Below are 21,733 nucleotides of genomic sequence, written 5' to 3'. Positions count from 1 at the left end.
AATCTGCTCAATGCGATGCTAGAGACTTTGAGTAAATGAGTAACCACTGAAAGCAGGCTCCCCTCACCACCAGCCCATTGGAGCCTGAATGCAGTGTTTAAACAGAGTCCCACCTCTAACAGGGTGCTTTGCTACAACAGGGAGTGGAGGTGGGCTCCCCACAAGCTGATTCAGGCCAGGAAGCAGAGAGTGTCAGCTGCCTCCCAGTGCCAACGGGGTCCTGTGGGGTCAGTATTTCCCCTCCTGGTGGCAACTGGGGGTGGAGAATTGATGAACCCCACATCAGCAAGGAGTCAGGCAACCTTGCTGCTTGAGCCCCAGCTGCTGCTGGATTATCAATCTCCCCCCTTCAGCAAAGAGCCACAAGCACGGGAAACTGTCAAAATTTCACAGCATACTTGCAGTGATTTTCATGACAACTTCAAGCTCCAGCTCTTGGAGTCATATTTATCATGTAAGAATCTCAACTTTCATTAAACAAGTTTCTAGACCCTGTAGATGTGAAGAAAAGTTTTAAAACGTGTTCTAAAGACACCTAAATAAGCCAAAAGAACAAAGCCCGCCCCAGCTCGTCTCTCTTTATAACACCTGGCAGCTTTCAGCCAACCTCGTCATTTGTGATTTCCGAACTCGTGGGGGTGACAGCACTGGCTCAGAGCAACCCCGGGGGACGCTGCCCAATGCCCCTGGACCCCCGCCCGGGACTCAGGCCTCGAGGGGCACCCAAGGGTGAGAGAGACCCACGCGGGAGGCAGGCCGTTACATCCTCAGTGAGTGCCCGGCGGAACGTGCCTCCCTCCGCGCTGACCCCCAAGAACCCCCAAAGCCACCTGCGCGCTCGCCAAAGCCAGCCTCGGCCACTCCACTACCGACCTAAGTCATGTGATACACACACCCCGCCGTGGGTCACATGATTCCCTCCCCACGGCTGCCGCGCCCCCCGTCTGGTCACGTGACGCCGCCGTTCTGCCTCGGTAGCTATGGACGCCGTGACCGCCCACGTGCGATCACGTGGTGAGTGTGGACGTTCCGCCCCCTCCGGACGCAGTGGCACCCGGAAGCGGGGGGTTTTTTGGGTCTGCGCCTCGCCTGGGGGAACGCGGGAGAGAGGCTTGGCCACGCCCCTCCCTCCTGCGGCCGCACCGCACCGCACCGCACCGGAGAAGCCGGTGAGGAGCGAGCGGGGCCCGGCCACGCGGGGCCCTTTGTGCGCAGCCCCGTCCTTTGCGGTGCCGGCCCCCCCCGGCTCTCCTCAGCCCGTAGGGAGGGGGAACAGGAGCGGGGACGCCGAGGGTCTGGGCTCGCCCCCTTCACCAACCAGGGCTGGGGAAGGGAGCGCACGGGGCGACGCGGGAAAGGGCTCCTGGGGCCCCGTGCTGGGAACGGTGAGCGGAGAGGGACGGGAGTGAGTGGGGAAGGAGGGTTCTTGGGCTCCCCCCTGCTGTGGGAGGGTAGAGAACGGGGGAGCAGAGGCAGGAAGAGAGGTGAAGAGGCGCAGTGGGGGCAGCACGGTTCTTGGCCCCAGTGCTGGGGGAGGGGAGCTAATGGGGGAACAGAGGGGAACGGGAGCGAATGTGGGGGTGGTTCTTGGCCCCCGCGCTTGGGGAGGGGAGAGAGTGGAAGGGACAGAAATGCAGAGTAGGGTGGGGCCTGCAATCTCATGTTCCAAAAGCTGCTGATTTAATGCCTGGGGGTGGCACTTCTAGTAAGTTAAATCAGCTGTAGTTGTTGTGACTAAAATTTGCCAATGTGAGCAGTTTGTTTTAGACACGGAGTTTTTCTGATTCAGATTTTGTGTCTGTGGGAGCAGAAGTAGCATGGCCCATGCAGCAAGAAACATCAGGAGAGCAAATATTTTTATGAGTGGGCTAAGTAAGCAGTTTCTATAGGTCTGTTGTTTGTAGATCAAATGCAGCTTCAGGCTATAGACATCCAAGCAATTGTTAACAGAATATATGCAGGTTTCTCTCTCCTGTGACAGGCTCGAAAACAGGCCAGGACATCAGTGAGTGAAAGTTTTTACTAAAATAGTGTTGTAAATGAGTCACAGAAAACATCACACCCCTTTTAATCTTTACTTCTGCTTATGGGATGTATGTCAACAGGCAGTGGACGCATAGGAAACAGTTAAGCCTATGCTGGTTTGATCATTAACCAGTCAGAGAGTACTTGATATTCACTGTATACGAATTGTTTTGGTTATTTGATTTCCCAGCTATGTTTCATGAGATTGTTTCTGTTCCATGATTAAGAAGAACATGCAAGCATTACTTGCACAAATATTTATGGATGCGAACCAATTATTCTGTTTCTGTGCATACTTGCCTATGTTGCTTTGAATATTCACAGAAAGTGAATTTCATACGATTTGCAATCCCCTTGTACAGAAGCAAAAGTGGTACAGACATGGTCAGAGCAAAATAACTTTAAAAATCGAGCACACGTAAGTGGAAGTGTTTTACAGTGGTGTTTGGCTCTAGTTATCCTTTGATGGATGACTGGCTTACATGACATGATTGTAAAGGTTCTCAGTCCAGTTGCTAGTAGATTCCTGTCCACTGCACAAAACCTTCCTCAAATGGAAGATTTGAATCTTTATTAGTACTCTTACTAGTGATCCCAAGGTTTGAATGGGCATGGGGATTGGGCTGATAAATGAATAAAGGATCCCAGCAATCACGTCACTGTTGAGGCACATTGGCAGAACAGTGCGAGTAATGGGAAAAGTTTAAATGGATCTGTACGCAGGATATGGATGAAGGAATCCTAGGTCTAAAGTTGGAACTGGCACCTATCACCACCCTCTGGCATCCACCAGTAGTGGTACAAAAACAATAGGCAGAGGGAAAGGCAAGACAAGGAGAACTGGTTATAGTTGGAATTAATTTCTAGTATTTTTGTGGTGAACAAAATTTTTCTTAAGCATACCATTGCTTTTATCAAACTAAATGCTTCCTGTTATCATTTCTGTATGTGTGTTCATACAAAGCCTTGCTCAGTGGAATCCTGGTCCTGACTTGGACTTCTGGTTGTACAGTAGAACCCTGAGATACATGCACTCAACTTGCGCAAATCTTGGTTAAAGTGACTGAGTGGTGGGCAGCTGGCACCTGGCTTGGGGCTGCCTGCTATGCAGGGGAGCCAGGAAACTGTCAGTGAGGGCTGCCTCTGTGCTCTTATCAGAGGTGGCGAGAGTCAGGCTGCTGCCCCAGACAGGAGTGGTTTCCCAGCTCTTGTCAGATGTGGTGGCCTGACTCCTGGATGCCACCCCTGACGGGAGCTGGGAAACTCACCAGCGCAGCAGCACTGATCAGTTTCCTGGCTCCTGGGAGCCAGCCTCCCAGCTCCACACTGCTTAGGGGAGACTGGAAATTGTACAGTGCTTGGTCAGTTTCCTGGCTCCTGAGTAAAGCGAAATTTGACTTATGCAGGGTTGTACAGGAACACAACCTCCACATAAGTCAGGGAAATACTGTACTTTTATTTTATAGTAGTAAAGTTCATTGTACATTTTAGTTTGCTGCTAGTATTTTTGCTGTAATTTATAGCATCATTATAATCCATATCTGTTTTATATGTGAACAGGATAAGCCATCCTTTTGGCAGGTGCAGAGGATTAGTAAGAATGGAGTACTCTTCTTTTTCCTATGCACAACTATCCTTTCCATTCCAGTAATGCCAGAGCCTGTTTAATTTTTCACTCTGCTAGGTGGAAGAGGCATTTGGCCTCCAGTACACTTTTTAGTGCTTCCAGAGTAGTACAAGTGATAAATTGTGTTGTAAAGAGTAATTTAGACAAAATTGAAGCGACAGTCAATGCAGTTAAATGGGAAATGTCTGAATCTGGAAACATCTGTCATAAAAATGGAAGACTTTCTACAGTACAGAAAACTGTAGGTGAGAGGTGTGCATTCTCTTTCAGGTGTGTGGGGAGGCATGGGGGTGATTTGCCCTTCCTTCAGAGTTCACATTTCATAAAACAGCAGAAGAATAGGCATCTGAGCTCTAAAGATGAGTGAATTGTAACTAACTCTTAGTTCGGTTGCAAAACAAACTACTACTTAATGGATTATCTGCACAGTCTAGATAATCCATCAGGGAAACTAACCAGAATCTGTTGCACAATGAGCAATAGCCTTCTTTTACTAAGAAAAAATGAAGTGGCCATTAATTATACTTGGGTAATGATAACTATAAAAGGAAAAATATTTTACATTTCTTATCTTCTATTTTCTTTTAAGCAAATGAAAAGAAGCCCTGTGGCAAGATTTCCATTGCAAACTAAAGTTAGCAAGCAGTCAGCATAAGCTGTGATCTTTAAACATTATCTTGTCTCACTTTTTATACAAATGGAAGTTCTTAATCTACTAGTGTTATAAATATTCCAGTTAAATGTAGGGGTTTCATGTCAGTCATGTGAGTTTCATTACTACAAATAAGTAGGATCCTATACTGAATAGGTAACATTCAGCATGTGCAAGCAGTTTTATTAAGACTTGTCTGCAGGGGGGCAGGCGGTGGGTGGGGACTGACTGAAATAGCTTGTCCAGAATAACTCCTTATAATAATCTAAAATAATACTCCCATGTTAGAAGCATACCAATTAATTATTCCAAAATAAAGTGACTTTTCTGGAATACTATCCAAACTGGAAGCTATTTTGCAATAGTTATTCTGGTTAGTTTTCCTATGTGGGCAAGCCCTGAAGTCTTGACTGTTTTTTACTACAGGTATCGTAATCTGAAGAAAGCATTTTAACATGTTTTAAGGTGCTTTTACATTAATGGTACTTAAATGAGAGGTGCCTTTATGAGTCCTTGACTAAGTAGACTGTGTAGGCCTATGAAGCATAACTACTTACATAGTCCCATGTCTGAACTGCGAGTAATGCACCAACAACGTGTAACGGAGACTATCTTGAAGCAGTTGATATACCTACTTAAAAGGAAAGTTAAAATATAACTTACTTTTCCAAACATCTTACACTCTTCAATATTGTGTTCATTTCAGGAGCTGCGACAGTGGAATTCTTTGTTATGAAAAGTTCTTGTTACACAAGATGCCCATCGATTCATGATCAGAGGGTTGATAATAAACGAGCAATAAGGGTAAGTAAACAAGTTAGACGGACAAGGAAGGACAGTCAACGGAGAAGAGGTAAAAAACAAATTTATCGTTAAAGAATCCTTTGTATACACAATGAGGCTTCTATGCACTGGATTAGTGTAAATCTGCATTCTTGATCTGAAACATCATGTCTTTATTCCAGGTTTACGTAACCTCAGTTTCGTCTAAACATCATGGGAGAAATTAAAGTCTCTCCTGATTATAACTGGTTCAGAAGTACGGTTCCTCTTAAGAAGGTATGTACAATTTTAGTCATCAGTTTATGAAGTGATATATTTCTGAAGGGTCATGCTGCTCGAGGTGGAAACTAATTAAGAAATGGGCCTTTGCAGGTAAGTGGAAAATAGGCGCTGGAAGTAGAAGATTTAGGTATCGACATGGACCACGTCACCATGGTATCTGAGTACCTGGCGACTACTTTTATACAGTAAACCCTCGATTTTATGGACTTCAGAAACAACACACAACCCCATTGTTCCCGAAGTCTGCTGGGGTCTGTAAAATCCTACCACTCCCACTTCCTCCCTCAACAAAGTTAAGGGACTTACCACTGCCACCTGGGGGGAGTCGCTGCTGGAGCTGCATGCAGCTGGGGGCGCCCCCATGGACACCAGCGCTGGGGCACGTACATGAGTGCAGTCTGCCCACATACGTGCCTCACCCCTGGGCCCATAGCAGCTCTGGCATCGATCATGGCTCCTTTAGCTGTGCATGGCAAGGCGGCTCCTCCAGCCACAGTCGGCTGAGGGAGTTGTCTCAGTAAACACGTGGATTTATCAGATTTGGGGGATTAATGGACAACCCTGCCCACCATTAGTCGGTTAAATGGAGGATTTACTGTATTAATGTCATTCGCATTGGAGGTGTTCTGTTACATCTGTTGGGAATTGTGGTGCCCTGTGAGCTTTTGGGAGCCTCCTGGAAAGTGGTGCCCATTGGGGGCCATGAGTGTCCTCTCATGGCAATCAAGGTTTGAAGCTGAGGCTGGGAAAAGGTTGTGTGGCTCAGAGGGCTGCCACGTACCATCATTGCTGGGATGGCCCTTGGCTTTGCCTACTATGGCCATCAATTCACATGGCTGCACAGCACTCGTGTCTTGACTCGCCATCTGGATTTGTTGCTTATTCTGGGTTTGAGAGCTCTTTGGGGTTGAGTGGCTTTCTCAGTCCCACAAGTGGAAAGATGGATGGGCTGAACTAGAGAAAAACATCATCATTTGAGGTAATTGGGATGGGGTATTTGAGAGCTTCTGCATGTTCACCCATTCCAGCCATCTCTTTCCCTCTCCTGCTTTGCCCAGGGCAAGTGTTTGGGATGTTCAGACATCTTATCACCTTTATTCTGGACACGAAGTGCTGCAAAGGGGGGGCTGCACAAATCCCAAAGAGCGCCGCTTTTCAGAGGGTCTTGCAGACCAGAGTACTCGGGGCTGGATCTCCCAAGAGTGACTATGTCAAGGCAATATATCTGAGCCACAGTAACTCTGGGTAACTGTGTACTTTAAATACATCTTGTACGTGGTCCCCATCTGCAGTTCTCCCCTGAAAAGTGATCTCTCTCTCCTTGTCTTCATTGTATCTCACTAGGGATGTTAAATGGTTAACTGGTAAGCATGAGGCTTATTGGTATCCCAACTGGCTAACCATCCCTTACCAATGGACTCCTGTGAAGGCCAGCCACACTGGGCTGAAGGGCGGGGTAGCTGGACCGCTCACAACTGGTGGTGGGACCTCACAGCTGCAGGAGGGCCAGGTGGCAATTCCTAAGTTAAAACTGCTAAGTGCTAGTGTGTTAACCAATTAATTGTTCTAATATCCTCTTTATCTCACTGATTTGCACGACCGATTCATTCAGTTTACAATTAGGAAAATACTTCTGTTGTCAGCTTCCATATTCATCGTAGGTTCTGACAGTCAAGCTGTGAGGTTTTTCCATCTCATGCATAGTTGCAAGTAATAAAGGTGCTGCAGGTCACGTCACCTCTGTGCAATCCCATTGCCCCCAGATTATGCCCCAAATGGATTTGCACAGATGTAATTACTCTCATTGCAGCCAGTGAGATGGCATAGGTGTTCTAAGGCCATAATTAGCCAATGTGTCATCATATTTAGGGACTTAATGAGACAGAATGTGAGGGAGATGCAGGGAGCATGGAATTCTGTGCCACCTGCTACAGGAACTCCATTGCATGTAAACTCTTGAGCAAGCATAACTCTTCACTGCTGGTAAATGAAAATATGTATAAATTGTAGGATAATCAGTGAGGATTTTTAGACTGAGCTGCAAAATGTGGACATAACTTTCTTCGCTGATGGTGGCTTTTTATTTTGAAGTAAGCATAGATACCACAGTGCTGAATGCAAGAAGTGGGGGAGTCCTACACAAGCCAGTTTAGGGGAAAAGCAGAATTTTAACTGTGGTTCATTGTGGGGTTGTTACTAGTAATAAGACCTTTCCCTGTTTGGATGTGATTTTTAGCAGTCTGGCCAGCACGGAGGAGACAAAGGACCCTGATGGAGAGAGAGGAAAAATGGGTCTGGCAAGAAAACAGTATAATTACATCCTCCTCCTACTCTTCCCCTGCTGTTTTGAGCTCCCATGGTTTGTCTTGGGGGGTGAGATAGTTGGCGATGTTACACTGGCTCTCATTTTGTTTTCCTGCATCCACCAATGGGTGCCACAGCTACTTTCCACCCTTTCTGCTGAGGCCATAAATAGATGGAAGCAGTGTTCCCTGTAAGCTGTGCACTTGTGTGGCCACTCAGGCTGTCTTCCCACTGAGCTCTACTCCCAGTGCCAACTGGGCTGCCTGCTGCCAGGTTCTGCTCCTGGCCACCGCCTCCTTTGCTGCAGGACTGCTAGTCAGCACCCAGTCCCAGATGCTGGGGCTCACTGGTTCAGCAACACTGTGTTGCCAGACCAGAAAAGTTCAACTATACCAGTACTTCTGGTGCAGAATGGCTTCTTCCTTCTACCCCACTGGTGATTGCATTTCAGACATATGAGAAGTCCTTTCCCTTCTTAGTCTGCAGTGTTGCAAAAACCACTGTTATGTAGATACCACTTGTGACTTGTAGATGTGCGTGGTGAGGAAGGTGGGTTTTGTGTGAGGAGTACAGGGCTTGTAGCCAGGAGCCTTTGTGTTGTGTTAGTTTTGCAAGGGCTTCCTGTATGATAATAGGCAAGTCATTTAAACGGCATGCGGCACCACTTCCTCTGTGTAAAATGGGCTGGGGGAAGGGAGAATGCAGAGGATAAATTAATGCAACTTTATAAAGTGCTTTGAGAGCCTAGGATAGGAGGTGCCGTATGAGTGGTGTGTTCCATCTCTCTCAAATGTCACACTGGGTATCTGTGACTGTGGTTTACTATCTAAAAGAACATGCTACTCTGAGAGAGTCAGAGGGTGAACTTTTGGCTCTGTTCATGTCAGTAGGAGTTCTGCCATTTCTTTCTCTGGGGCCAGAGTTCACCCAAAATGTAAATTCATTAGTCTGTCAGGTGGGGTAGAACAGAGCAGAAGAAGTTCAGTGACCTGTTTTCAATCCGCTGTTTGCCAGTGTGACTCAACTGTGCAACATTTATTGCAGATCCAAACACATCACAGTAAAACTATGTATTACTGGTCTCTTTCTCAAATGGAGTAATTGCTTGCCATACTCTGTGAGCCACTAATTGTCTGTCTAGTTTTTGGGGAAAGTAATTAATTTAATCTCTCTGAACCTCAGTTCCCCATTTCGCATGCATTGAGCCTTAATTACCTCTTTAACATTGAAGTATTCAGTGTAAAGTATGTTTCATTTTCAAAAGAATGATGTTATGCCATTGCTACATGGACATAATTGGCCATCACAAGCAGATTCCATTTACAGTCTTACACAGCAGAGGAGAACTTCGTTTCGCTTAATGTAAAATAAATGTGAGTTCCTCTGCAGTTGCAGTGTTCTGAAAAGGCCTGACACAATGTCTTTTCTAAAGTTTCTTGGAAACTTTACACAGACTCCTGATAACGTGATAATCACGTGCTTTCTGAACCTCAAGTGCAGACTTGCTTGTAAAGCACAGATTGGAAATGCCACATGACAAATCCTGCTTGGCTGGCTGGCTGACAGCTGAAGTATTGAGAGGCTGTTCTGCTGTGACAGTGAAGAATGCTTTTTGGTGCTACTAGGTCAGTAAGTTGTACATGTAAAATGGATCACAGGGCATAAACAGAGAGGTCATGCACTTCTTGTACGACATAAGCTTTATCCGGGGGTTTTGTGGTCACTGAGTTTATTTATCATGTCGTCCTGTACTACTAGTGAGTTCTGTACCTTTAAAAGAACATCCTATGTACGTACAGCAGGATGCATGAAAAGCAAACTGAAAATGTGAGGCGGACACTTCTCCAACTCTGATTCTTACAATTCTCCAACTCTGATTCTTACAATATGCCTTTTGTACAGGATTTTCATACTTGGATCTTTGTAGTGGCTTCATACCTCCACATTAGCTACAGATAATGGGCCACATCCTCCCTGCTGAATTGACTTGGTTTCTCCTCTCTTGATGTTCACAACTCCACATTAACTGCTGATAATGGGCTACACCCTCCATGACTGAACAGACCTTGTGCTCTCTGGCCCTCCTCTTGACTGGGACTCCCTCTGGAACCCTCACTTGTGCATCTGATGAAGCGGTTCTTTGCCCACGAAAGCTCATGCTCCAAAATATCCGTTAGTCTATAAGGTGCCACAGGACTTCTTGGTGTTTTTGAAGATACAGACGAACTCAGCTACCTCTCTGGTACTTGTAGCAAGTTTGCCTCACCACACAGGACCTCCTGCTGGTCAGTCCTAGGAATTAGTTCTTGGGCACCTCCAGCATGCCCTCTTCTGGCAGTGTCTCGCCTGCCGTTACTTGCTTTGCCAAATCTCTGCCACAGCAGAATCCATGTCCCTCCCAAACCATGGTGCCCCTTTCCTTGGGGAGTGCCTCACAGCAGCACCCACATTCTGGGGTCCTCCGCTTCTGGGGAGCCCAGTTGCCCCTAAGTCTACTGCTTGCCTGAGTGACCCACTGCTGTTCTTCATTTAGCCCCTTACCTTAGAGGCAAACTACAGTCTGAACTGGCCATTCCTCAGCAAAGGGGGTGGGCCTGCTGCCTCTCCACCACCCCAGCAACCTCTCAGCTTCTGTATCAGGGCCTGAGCCTGGGAGCTAAGCTGGCTAAAGTTGGTTCACTTGCCTGTCCCAGTACTACTCTTGCCAAGGTACCCACTTCCCTTAGCTCCTTCAGGCTTCTTATACAGCACTGGTTGGCTGCCTCTGACCCTTCTCCTATAAGTTCCTGCCACAGCCCTCTCTAAGGACTGTCTTTAACCCCCTGAACTCCCAGACAGGGCAATCATCCTGTCAGTCAGTCTTAAACTCATAGCTTGAGGCAGGCAGAACACAGAGGTCTGAAAACTTTTGGCCTGTAAGGGAAGCAGCAGTGGACAGGGTTTAAGCTAGCCACCCCTTCAGCTGGTCATATGCCACTCCGCATCTCCAACTTCTCTCCTCTGAGCTTTCTAGTGTAATCCTCCTTGACAGTAAATCAGCTGCCTCAGTCCCATTCCAGCTTGCACTGCTTTGAGAGAGGGAGGGAGGGCGGTTGGGTGTGGGGCTGCTGCTGAGGGTAACCCAGGCGACCAGGTGGCACCTCTGGACTGCAGACAAAGGGGACGGTGGAGCCTGAGGGGTTTGAATTGGAACTGGGAGTTGGAAAGCAGTGAGTCTGGGCTGGGGGGGAGAGAGAGAGAGAGACAAAGGAGGGGGCAAGGCCCCAGCTCTGGGGGTCCCTTGGGGTCTCCTCTCCCCAACATGGATTGGACTGGCTGTCTTTGCCTGCTGTACTGACTCCGCTGTATGACGCTGTGCCCTGTTGGCTAATAAACCCGCTGTTCTCCTGCTAAGTGAGAGTCATTCCTGCCTGCAGATGGGGTGGAGAGCTTGGGGATCCCTGAACCCCAGCACACCCATTTTATAGTCTTACCATCAGGCCTCCATTGTTTCACAATGGTGGTCACAGTTTTCTGGGTCTGTTTAACAAAGTTATGTTTAATAGTCACCAGACCTGGAAGTTCTTGGCTCACCCCCCACCTACCCCTATATGTCAGCACCTGTTAAAAATAAGTCAATTGCAAGGTGCTGTCCTTTATACACAGAACTTCCGTGTTGTTCCTCAGTCAGAGGAAGGTGTCCTTGATGTTACAAATTATCAGGCCTTTAGTAGCCAGGGGGCTAGTCAAACCGTAGAAGGAATTTGTATTGCTGGTCAAGCATGGCCTCTACTTATGCTATCTTCTAAGACTTGTTCATGTTTGTAAACAGAAGAGTCAGGTTTTCCTATGATTTATTCCTGTACCAATGTTCAGAACTAAAATTATTCTAGCTAATGCAAGGTACCAGAGCATCTGATTCAGGAAGGTGGTAAACGCAAATGGAAAATTAACTCAGCTGGGGTTACAGAACTAGCTTACTGGTAAGGGAAAGAGTCCTACATAGAACTGTTTCTGCAAGCTAACCTAATTCACTTCTTTCTTCTGGCATTTGCTCTGGACTTCAGTACAGAACATCACAAACTTCATACGACAGCGCTTATTCCATTTATTATCTCTGAGCAGTACAGTTTTCGTTGTTTGGTTTCAGAAAGAACAGTCACTGATCAGACTACTTTCTCATAACCAGAGTTCTGCCTCCAGATATTTGCCTTGCCTACATAGAAACATCACATTTATTAAACAGGCAAGGGATGAACAGTTATTTTAAAGGGGAGCAAAGGGTGAACTTGCTTGAAAGAAAAATTTTGTAGCATTAGATATTAACATGGGTAAAAATATTACTAGAAACTGAATGGGAGATACCTGGTATCAGGCTTATGCAAATATCACTAAACTCTCTCTTCTTCCAGATCATAGTAGATGATGATGACAGTAAAGTGTGGTCACTCTATGATGCAGGACCCAAGAACATCAGATGTCCACTCATATTTCTTCCACCTGTAAGTGGAACTGCAGATGTGTTTTTCCAGCAGATTTTGGCACTAACTGGATGGGGCTACAGAGTTATTGCTGTGAGTATTCTCAATGAAACATCAAAATTCAGCACCTGCTCTCATGCTACAGTAAATAAACCCAGAGTTTTAGATGCATCTTGTAAAGGTCTGCTTAGCTTACAATTTTGGAGGAATCAAAGCAGACATCTCCAAGGAAGGCTATACTAAAGTATATTCTGAGATACATAACATGCAAAACAGTGCCCAAACCAAATCTGTATTCATAAAAGTGAGTATATGGAGTATGCCAAAATGTGTATTAGTTTTACACCTAAAGGATTAGTTCTGTGAGCTTTTTTTCTCCCTTTATTCCATGAACACCAGGAGCTGAAGTTTGCTGATGTTTCATTCATAGAGCTTACCAAATTCACGGTCCTTTTTTATCAATTTTGTATTTATAGGGTTTTAAAAATCATAAATGTCATGATTTCAGCTACGGAAATATGAAATTTCTCAGTGTTATAACTATAGGGGCCCTGAGCCAAAAAGGAGTTGTGGGGTTTCTGAAGGTTATTGTAGAAGGTTACAGAGCTAGGCAGCTGCAGAGAAATGGTTGCTGGCAAGGAGCCCAGCTCTGCCTTCAGAAATAAGGGTGATGTGGTGTGGTATGGTATTGCATCCTTTGGTTCTGTGCTGCTGGTGGGGCACTGCCTTCAGAGCTGGGCATCTGGCCAACAGCTGCTACTCTTTAGCTACCCAGCTCTGAGGGCAATGCAGAAGTAAGGGTGGCATCCTTTTAAAATAGCCTTAGGACCACTCTGCTCCAAACCCCTTTGGGCCAGGACTCCCAATTTGAGAAAGGATGGTCTCCCCTTCTACCTCCCCCATGACATCCGTACACTGTACGGTAAAAGTGCACAAGCCCAGATTTCATCATCTGTGACATTTTTCATGGCTGTGAAGTTGGTATGGCACAATTTATTTTTCTCAAGGTTTTGTCTAAGAGTAATTCTAAGTCTGTAGCTGGCACTCTTTCCGATGCAAGAGTTTCTACTGCCTTGCCTCATCTCTAGCTGTTCTTTCCTCTCCGAGTCAGCTTGGTATTGATTAGGAGAAAACCTAGGGTAGCTGGCCAACATAATGTGATGTAACTTTAAGCTTGGCTGTACCTTGGCCATGCCATTTTAAGCAGCATTACCTGGTATCTAAAACTTAAACTGGGTAATTTAACCTAGAGGCTCCAGTATGACTGAGCTGACCCCATGTAGTTGTGGGTCACTAACTGTCCAACCTCCAGCCTCATTGCTACCTTTGTTTTCCCTTGTCCACTTCTGGTCCTGTTCAGCTCTTTCTGTAGCTGTTTCCATCCTGGTTTGCACCTTTCATCTTCAGTCTTTCGAAATGGAGCAAAGCTGATAGGGATTTTTTTATAGGAAGGATTTATGTCTTCCTACTAGATCAGATATTGGTCAGTCTGGTTTCCCTCCCGCCTAGACCACTATCTGTTGTTTCAAAAGGGCACCTCTCAGCTCTGCCTCCCAAGCCGTTTTTACAGTGGAGGAGGGGTTGTCATCCTTTTAGCTTACGAAGATGAACGTACTGAAAAGGTGCACAGCTTAGTTACCCACTGGCCTAACTAGCATGCCAGAAAATATTGTCACTTTTTTTTTTAATAAAGGACTCAGTTGTACAGGTTGAACCTCTCTGGTGCATTGTTTCAGTCTGCCAGATGTCCACTTTTCATGTATGTGGCCAAATTTTCTGCAGTCCCATAAAGTTTGTTTACAGTCACCAGTCCTGGCTCTGTGTTCTGTGCTGTTGTTCAGCTCTGATTTTTCCTAAATGTCTCTTAAGAGCTCACTAAGCCATGGAAGTGTTGATAATGCTGCTAGAAAATACTGACCTCCCATGGTTTGGTAAATTCTCTGGTTCTGGACCAATCAGGTCCTGAGGGTGCCAAACTAGAGAGGCCAACCTATAGTGTTTGTTTTGATGCCTTTCTGCGTCTGTGAATTCCGCAAGGAGGATCTGAATTGTTCAGAAGCCTTATGAATGCAAACAGTGGTATAACTTTGAATGACTTGCTAAATCTTTAAGTAATGGTTTTATGTCTGCTGATTTTTGTATGGTTTAAAACCCCTAGAAACATCAATTTCTCTTTTGCAATAGAATGTAAACTTTACAATAATCACTTTGAATGCCTTATCTATATCTGTTTGACAAGGCTTTCATATGCAAGGCGTTTACGTATGTTTAAGCAGAATGCCAAAAGTTGCTTATGGAGGTATGAAAGAGGAGCTGGTCAAAGAACACTTTGATTTAATTATAGTTTAATTTTACTTTGTTACTCTAGTTGCAGTATCCAGTATATTGGGACCACCTTGAATTCTGTGACGGATTCAGAAAACTACTAGACCATCTACAGCTGGATAAAGTTAGTGCCCTGAGATTGACAAATAACGTGGGGTTACTATAAAAATGTTAGGTAAAAAAGCCTAGCATTTATTGAGAACTAATATGCAGAAACTGTCCAGATATGCTGCAAGTTTGAGAAAAACAAGAAATTCAAAATTAAAGCAAACACTATACAAAAATTGTCTTTGCTTTGGTTAGTCGCTACTTTCAGGACTTTTTTTTTTTTTTAGTGTGTACATGTGGCTTTTTTTTTTAATTTTGTTAATTTCTAGGAGTTAATTGTATTTAATGACTTACCTCTTTGGGGCAGCGATGTGTTTTATTCTATGTTTGTGTATTTCCTGGTATAGATAGGGTTGTGGCCCCTAAGTGGGACTCTTTGTTGCTATAGTAATATAAGTAAACAATACTAGTAATAAACAGGGGGAGTAAATGATAATCACAACATCCATTGTTTAAAAACAGATATTGAAGAGCTTAAAATAATTGTTTACACCACCTTGATTTTGAGAAAATAAACATACCAAAGTCCTGATTTGAATTTGAAGCAATCATGTTGCCTTTCATTTTCAATTTGTAATGGTATTTTTAACTTCTGAGAGGAGGAGTTTTAAATTTTGCTTTTGTTGAAGACAAAATCGTGAACTTGAGTTATTTCTGCCCAGTATTCAGTGTGTCAGAATATGAAGCAAGAATTAGCCTTGCCATTAATGGTATTTATTATGCTTTTAGTAATGTTATACAGATTGGTTCTCCCTGGGTCAGCACCCTTGGGACTTGACAGGTCCTGAACAAGGTGGTTTGGTGGACCAGTGGAGGTCAATTCCAGCCCACTTGCTGTTGGTCTCAAGGCTCTGCCAGGGGACTGCAAGCCTCTTCTCTGACCGCAAGCCCCCAGCCACTCTGCCGCCAGACTCCTGGCTGGCCCCCACTCCCAGCCACTGGAGCTCTCTGGTCCATCAACATCCATGGTCCACAGATCTTGCCAGACCAGAAAGGGGCCTACTCACACAGGGATATTCAGGATACATTTCAGTTGTTCTCATAACATGTACTTTTGTTTTAATTGTAAAATAGGTTCACCTTTTCGGGGCTTCTTTGGGAGGCTTTTTGGCTCAAAAATTCGCTGAATACACACACAAATCTCCCAGGGTTCAGTCTCTGATCCTGTGTAATTCTTTCAGTGACACTTCCATCTTTAACCAAACATGGACTGCAAACAGGTGAGAGATATCAATAACTGCCAGACTGCTGTTATATTTTATAGTAACATTTCAGAGTTGTAGACAAATGTAGTTCAAGAAACAGATTACATGCTGGTGGTCTGAGCAAGCAATAGAAAAACAGGTGGCACAATACTTTAAAAAGCCCTATTACCAGGAAGGGGTACGCTTTCACAATCAGGATTTTGAAACCTAGCAATTTAACCTGTTGTCTGACTCAAACTTTGATGATTGATATAATCGGACTTGCGAGGGACCAAGTCAAGACTAAATCTTTGTTTTGCCTAGTGGGAAGCGTGAATGAAACCAAATTGTGGTGAAGAATGTTTAAAATACATTCTCTCTGCATAGCATCAGTAACTTTCTTAAATTAGTGTATTATAGTCTTCTACATGGAATTCTCCATCTGTTATCTTTAAAAGCTTATCTAACGATTGCACCAGTGAAGTCCTTCACAAACTATTTGATCTGAAATGACTCAGATGTTTTGGGGGAGGAGAGAATATCATACCAGAAAACACAACCTTGTAATTTTTGGGAGGTCTTTATACTTGAAGAGATTCATGTGATCTCTTGTTCACATTTCAGCTTTTGGCTAATGCCTGCTTTCATGCTGAAGAAGATTCTTCTTGGAAACTTTGCATCTGGTCCTGTAGATCCTGTCATGGCAGATGGCATTGATTTCATGGTTGATAGGGTAAGTGACTCCTGGATGTCTAATTCTGGTAATGTTGAGCATGTCAAATGTGTATGCCATGGGTGCTCTGCTGCCACCTTTACTTGACTAATAAAAAGGATGAACACTAACTGCCAGGCCGTAAACTGGTATTACTTTGCATAGCTTTATGGACTTCAGTGGAGCTATGACAATTTTATGGGTACATCTTCACTTACAGTAAGGATGTGCTAAACTGAACTTAAAGGGCATCCCACATTGGTGCGGGTCCTGATGCTCTCCATTAGGAGGAAGGGAAGAAGATGAGGTGGAAGTCCAAATTAACGTGCATCGACTCCAGCTACGTAGCTAACATAGCTACAGTAGCGTACCTTAGCTCAGCTTTCCACTGTAGTGTAGACTGCCAGGCAGCTAGCTAAGGATCTGCCTCCTGTTTGCCTCTATTCCTAAGGGACGCTTGGTATTTCAAGATGACCACAGCTAGCTAGGTAGGTAACACCACCTGCAAGGCAAGTTCAAAGTCCATTAAAGAGCCAAATGCTAATATCTGCAGAAGTACATCAACTCCCTGATATCCTCCAAAGAAGGAGCACCTGGAACACTGGAGGCCAACAGGCTGTCTCTCTCATTATGTAGCTGGATATTTTGAAGTTGTCCTCTCATGCCTGTAAGAAGACACTGTAGGGATGTAAAACTGTAATTTAAGCCCTTCATAGTGAAGTGGTGATCAGGACTCTTTTTGAAAAATGACCAGTAGCCACCATGTACCTTGCAAATGTGCACTGATGGGAGGGAGGGGTATGGCTGCCCCACTCCAGACCAGGTAATGGAGGGGCAGCCACAACCAATGACTGGTATTGTGACCCCAGGCACAAGGGTGCAGAATCATCCAAATTTGGCTTATCCACCCCCAAAATCACCAAGAGGTAATGGATCACATCTGAGTGGGTGGTGTGGCTGCCTGGTATATGGGGTTGCAATATCACTCACGCTCAGGGAACTGGACGAACTACCGGAGTCCTACTCCTTAGCCAGATTTGGGCCGTGCCCCGTTTAGTGGGCCATGTTAACATAAATCTCCCAAAGTGAAACTGAACTCAAGTCTTTATTTCCATAAAGCTGGAAAGCCTGGGGCAGAGTGAGTTAGCGTCGAGACTCACCCTCAACTGCCAGAACTCCTACGTGGAACCTCATAAAATCCGAGACATTCCTGTAACCATTATGGATGTAAGTCTCTCTGCATTAGCCTGTTTCCTCAGCTGGCTGCATTGGGGTCGGGGAGGGGGAAGAGTTTGCTGTTCCGTGAACAGCTTGATACTTTTTGCCTTTGTATAACAATGTGGGAGATCTACATTCGTGTTAGATGTGTTACTTTCTGCTCATTCTGCAGCACTGTGACTTACATGTAACCTGTCACTGGGGTATCGTGCACAGCACAGTGAGCTCAGAGCACAGTAAACCAGGGCAATGTGAGTTCAGTTTTCTCCCACCCAACGTTAGTACAGTAGCTCTTAAAGATAAGAATATTCTCCATCACTATTAATTTCAGTGACAGGTTGAGGTCAGATTGGAATAAGTAAGGCAGACATGAATGACATAGGCAATCGCTCCTCTGTTTCTTGCTGGAGGACAAAACCTCCTATCCAACAGACAGAGGATCCATGTAACTTACGGTGCACAGTAAAACTGTGGGCTTTGTTCTTAAGCTGCTTCCTGGGTGAGGTAAATCTCACACCACAAAGAAGCTAGAAAGCAGTGAGGTGTTCGAGAATTATTTGAAGGGTGGCACATGCGTGTTCCGGGCTACCTGCCAAGCACTGGTTTTTTGGTTTCAACTTGCTCTGTGACTTTTCTTGAGGTGTTTGATCCAAGTGCACTTTCAACTGAAGCTAAAGAAGAAATGTACAAACTGTACCCCAATGCCCGAAGGGCTCATCTCAAAACGGGAGGCAATTTCCCTTACCTCTGCAGAAGTGCTGAAGTCAATCTCTATATCCAAGTAAGCCTTTGAATTTCAAACCTTTCCTAGCATTCTCCCATCTCTCTGCTACCCTAGCCTTAGGGAGCTGCTGGTACTCAACCCTGGGGGTGCAGAGCGCTTGGAGCTATACAGCAGCCATGCTTGTTGGTCCTGAGTTTGAGGTTGCCTTTCGCTTGCCATGTAGGTGGGGCAAATTTTGCTGTGTAAACTAATGCTCTTTGTTGGCTGTAATACAGTCCTTAATAGTGGGGAGCATTCCTGTATTTTGCGGGCAAGGGGGAGGCAGTGCTGCTTTCCTCTTGTATTTTACCCATAAAACTTTATCACTTTTCATGTTCAACAGATACACCTACTGCAGTTCCACGGTACACGCTATGCAGCCATTGATCCCTCTATGGTTAGTGCAGAAGAGCTGGAAGTCCAGAAAGCCAAGCTTCAGAGCAGCAATGAACAAGAGCAGCAGTAAGCTCTCTCTCTGTTAAGGCAGTGAACCAATCTGATAGTCTTCCTGTATAATCAGCTGTTTCCAATCGGCCTCTTATGGTAGCCGGTTATCACTGTGTAACTCCAATAGGATTGATATTATTCCATGAAATGCAACCAAGAACAAGAATCTACAGCAGTGTTAACTAGAAACTTGTTTTTGTTTTAGTCTTTGAATTTAAGGATGTATCGTTCAGACTCCAGTTTTAAAGAACTGACACATTTTGCTACCAAAGTCTTTACCATCACATTCTTAAAAATGGAACACCTTTTTTATATACTTTCATTTAGCTGTATATATTGCACATGCAGGTTGTTACACTTTAAAAGCTCATCTATCGTTCTGCTGTATTTTTGAATTCAAAAATGTTGAAGTGCCAATGTTGCCATCACTTATTTGCTTTGTATGTCACGTTGCAAGTTACTTTATTTCTAATTGAAGTAAAAGCATTAACCTTTTTAACTTTGCTTGCTATAACAATGGTTTTCAATAAAACTTCATTTTCAACAAGTGACTTTTTTTCTGACTGACTAAACAGAATGACTGTAGCTTAATATGACCATCCAAAGCTGTATGTGGATGTAAATAGCATCAAAGTACAGAGTTGCTATCAGAAAAAAAGCCCTTGAATGTCAACTTTTGCTGTAGATTAGGGTGTTCTGACCAGTAAAGTAGCTTAAATCAATACAAATAAATCAGACTTGATGAAGAATGTTCTCATAACATGGTTGTGAATTTTAGAAAGTGTTTCATGAAACAGATTGAACTAAAAAAAGTCACCCATTGCCTTAGGGTAAGAACATTCTAGTTTATTAGAGGACAGATTTTCCCCTTAAGCACTTGAAAAATACAAAACTTTGCATGACTCATTGCTTAGGGTTTGAAGAAAAGTGCTCTTTGTGACATCAGTACAAATACAGTAAACTTCTGTATCTAGCAGCCTCGCAATGGGGAGGTTGCCAGATGCTCAAATATTTCAGATGAGAGATCTCTTTCCAGTGCTGGATCCAAGGGCGTGCCTACCTGGAGGAGGTTCTCATCCCATTCCTGCTGCAGCACAGCGATCTCCTCACTCAGTTCTTGCTCCTCCAGCTGCCTTTCTGCTTCACCAGCACCACCTCCTTCCAGGCGGCCCACAGAAAAGAGCAGAAGCAGCACAGCACAGCCCGTTGTGCCTGCCCCGCATGCTAAGCCGCCTCCTCTCCCCTGAGGTCAGCATGCTGCTCTCCAGCAGCTGGATCACCACCTCCAGCTGGATTTGGTGTAAATCTGCTCCACAGGTGACCAATGGGTGGGAGAAAAATAAGAAGGGGAAGCAGCTGCAAGTAGCATAGCCCCCTGGAAGAAGAAACCTAGGCACCAGGATAGCACATGGGGCCAGTTATTTCAGAATTCCAGTTGACTGAAGACTGGTTCAAACAGTTTTTACTGTTAACACATGACTTCCTCATCCATACTGAAATGGAGCAAACCACATGCTGGCACTCAGGGCAAGGCTAGCTGGCTGGTGCTAAGTCTTTTCCCTTTAGAGAATACACAGCTGGTTCTGTTCTAAGGGTAATTGACTCTTCAACTCCCTTTCACTTTCCCCTTTGAATTGTGCACTCCTACAACACAAAGTTAAGGGGCTGCTTCTGTGTAAGGTAAAATGAATTGGCAAAGTATTGATTCACTAACAAAACAATTTAGGGAAATCAAAATAGAGTATGGGAGAAGATGGCTCAAACCTATAGTATGACTTTAACCTTGGAAGGGGCAGATTAACAAATTGTTGCACAGGCCTATGCAATTTGTAGCCTTACAAATGCCAGCAGAAGGGACACTGAGGCTTCAGGATCCAACATCTGGCCCTGTTTTTAGAGTCTACATAACACCCCCCTTGCCTCCCCCACCCCCTCAAACTAAATATGAGCACTCCTCCACCAATAAACCACTGGTGACATGGACAAACACTGACAAGGTTAGGGTAAAGAATGCATCTTACTACATTGGAAATAGAAAGGTTCTCCCCTTTGTAACTTACAAAAGACTTAAAAATTACACATACAAAAATGAGATGTAAACAACCGACAGGAAGAAAATATCAGTCCTGACTCAGTCTTAGTCACAGTATCACAAGTGAGACTTTCATCTAGTGTGTATCACAGTCACCAGCATCAGTGCCAGACTAATAAAACCCAACTTGTACAAAGATGTTTCAAAATTATTAGCGCCTGCTCCCATCTCTTGTAGCTCACCTGATCTCCCGTGGAAGCAGCAGAAATGCCACTTATTAGAGCCCTTATAAGTTATGGCCACATTTTGGTGAACAGTTCAATGACTCAGGGTCAGTCAATCAAGTTCTAGTAACAGATCAGCTAAGGCAACATGATCCAGTCATCTCCCCTTCTGCTGTTACATTGCTGTGCACTTCCTTGGAGAAGTGGAGTCGGCATTTGCCTTTTTCCTCATGCTCTCTGTAAAACAGAATTCTTTGCTGTTTTTTCTTTAGGCGAAACAGAATGAAAGATACTACTTTTGTACCTTTGCGTTATGTGGCTGCTTGACACCAGCGCCGACTGGTTCTATTTTACTCTTGGCGGTAGTGGGAGAGGCTATGTACTTCTCCAAGGCTGTGTCTAGACTAGCCCTGAACTTCGAAGGGGGCATGGTAATTAGGGTCTTGGGAGATTGAAGTGCTGCGGTGCATATGCAGCACTTCATTAGGCTAAATCCCCCCCCGCGGCAACTTCAAAGTGTGAAACTTCCAAGTGCTGGCTTGCGTGTAGCTGTGATGGGGTTCTGGGGTCCCCCAAGCTCTGCACCC

The 21,733-nt window shown here is 44.8% G+C and overlaps 2 protein-coding genes across 4 annotated transcripts in view; one reads left to right on the top strand and one right to left on the bottom strand.

Annotated features, from left to right (window-relative positions):
* Positions 1-1,038: 1,038 nt before the first annotated feature.
* SPG21 (SPG21 abhydrolase domain containing, maspardin) lies at positions 1,039-19,419 on the top strand. 3 transcript variants are annotated; one of them, XM_075006945.1, is made up of 10 exons: positions 1,039-1,169; positions 5,011-5,157; positions 5,270-5,363; positions 12,065-12,226; positions 14,502-14,582; positions 15,641-15,786; positions 16,375-16,483; positions 17,582-17,689; positions 18,321-18,461; positions 18,787-19,419. In XM_075006945.1, exons 3-10 carry the CDS (start codon positions 5,301-5,303, stop codon positions 18,907-18,909), a joined length of 933 nt encoding a protein of 310 aa, XP_074863046.1. In that variant the 5' UTR covers positions 1,039-1,169; positions 5,011-5,157; positions 5,270-5,300; the 3' UTR covers positions 18,910-19,419. The 3 variants fall into 3 exon arrangements, with proteins under 3 accessions (XP_074863046.1, XP_074863044.1, XP_074863045.1); XM_075006943.1 differs by having other exon boundaries at positions 5,011-5,108; positions 18,787-19,418; XM_075006944.1 differs by lacking the exon at positions 1,039-1,169 and adding an exon at positions 1,181-1,385 and having other exon boundaries at positions 5,011-5,108; positions 18,787-19,418.
* Positions 19,420-19,630: 211 nt separating this feature from the next.
* ANKDD1A (ankyrin repeat and death domain containing 1A) overlaps positions 19,631-21,733 on the bottom strand; it is a 44,977-nt gene continuing 42,874 nt past the window's right edge. Inside the window, exon 15 of the mRNA XM_075006942.1 lies at positions 19,631-21,383. Within this exon, the coding sequence (XP_074863043.1) occupies positions 21,322-21,383 (62 nt within the window). The 3' untranslated portion in view covers positions 19,631-21,321. The remainder of the gene's footprint in view (positions 21,384-21,733) is intronic.

This window comes from Carettochelys insculpta, chromosome 12 (assembly GCF_033958435.1).
Source record: "Carettochelys insculpta isolate YL-2023 chromosome 12, ASM3395843v1, whole genome shotgun sequence".
NCBI lineage: Eukaryota > Metazoa > Chordata > Testudines > Carettochelyidae > Carettochelys > Carettochelys insculpta.
This window is presented reverse-complemented; position numbering and strand designations above follow the sequence as displayed.

Coding starts and splice junctions, on each gene's coding strand:
- SPG21 (XM_075006945.1), top strand. CDS start 5,301: ATGGGAGAAATTAAAGTCTCTCCTGATTATAACTGGTTCAGAAGTACG. Junction 17,690..18,320: donor TTCCTGTAACCATTATGGAT/GTAAGTCTCTCT, acceptor ACTTTTCTTGAG/GTGTTTGATCCAAGTGCACT. Junction 18,462..18,786: donor AAGTCAATCTCTATATCCAA/GTAAGCCTTTGA, acceptor CATGTTCAACAG/ATACACCTACTGCAGTTCCA.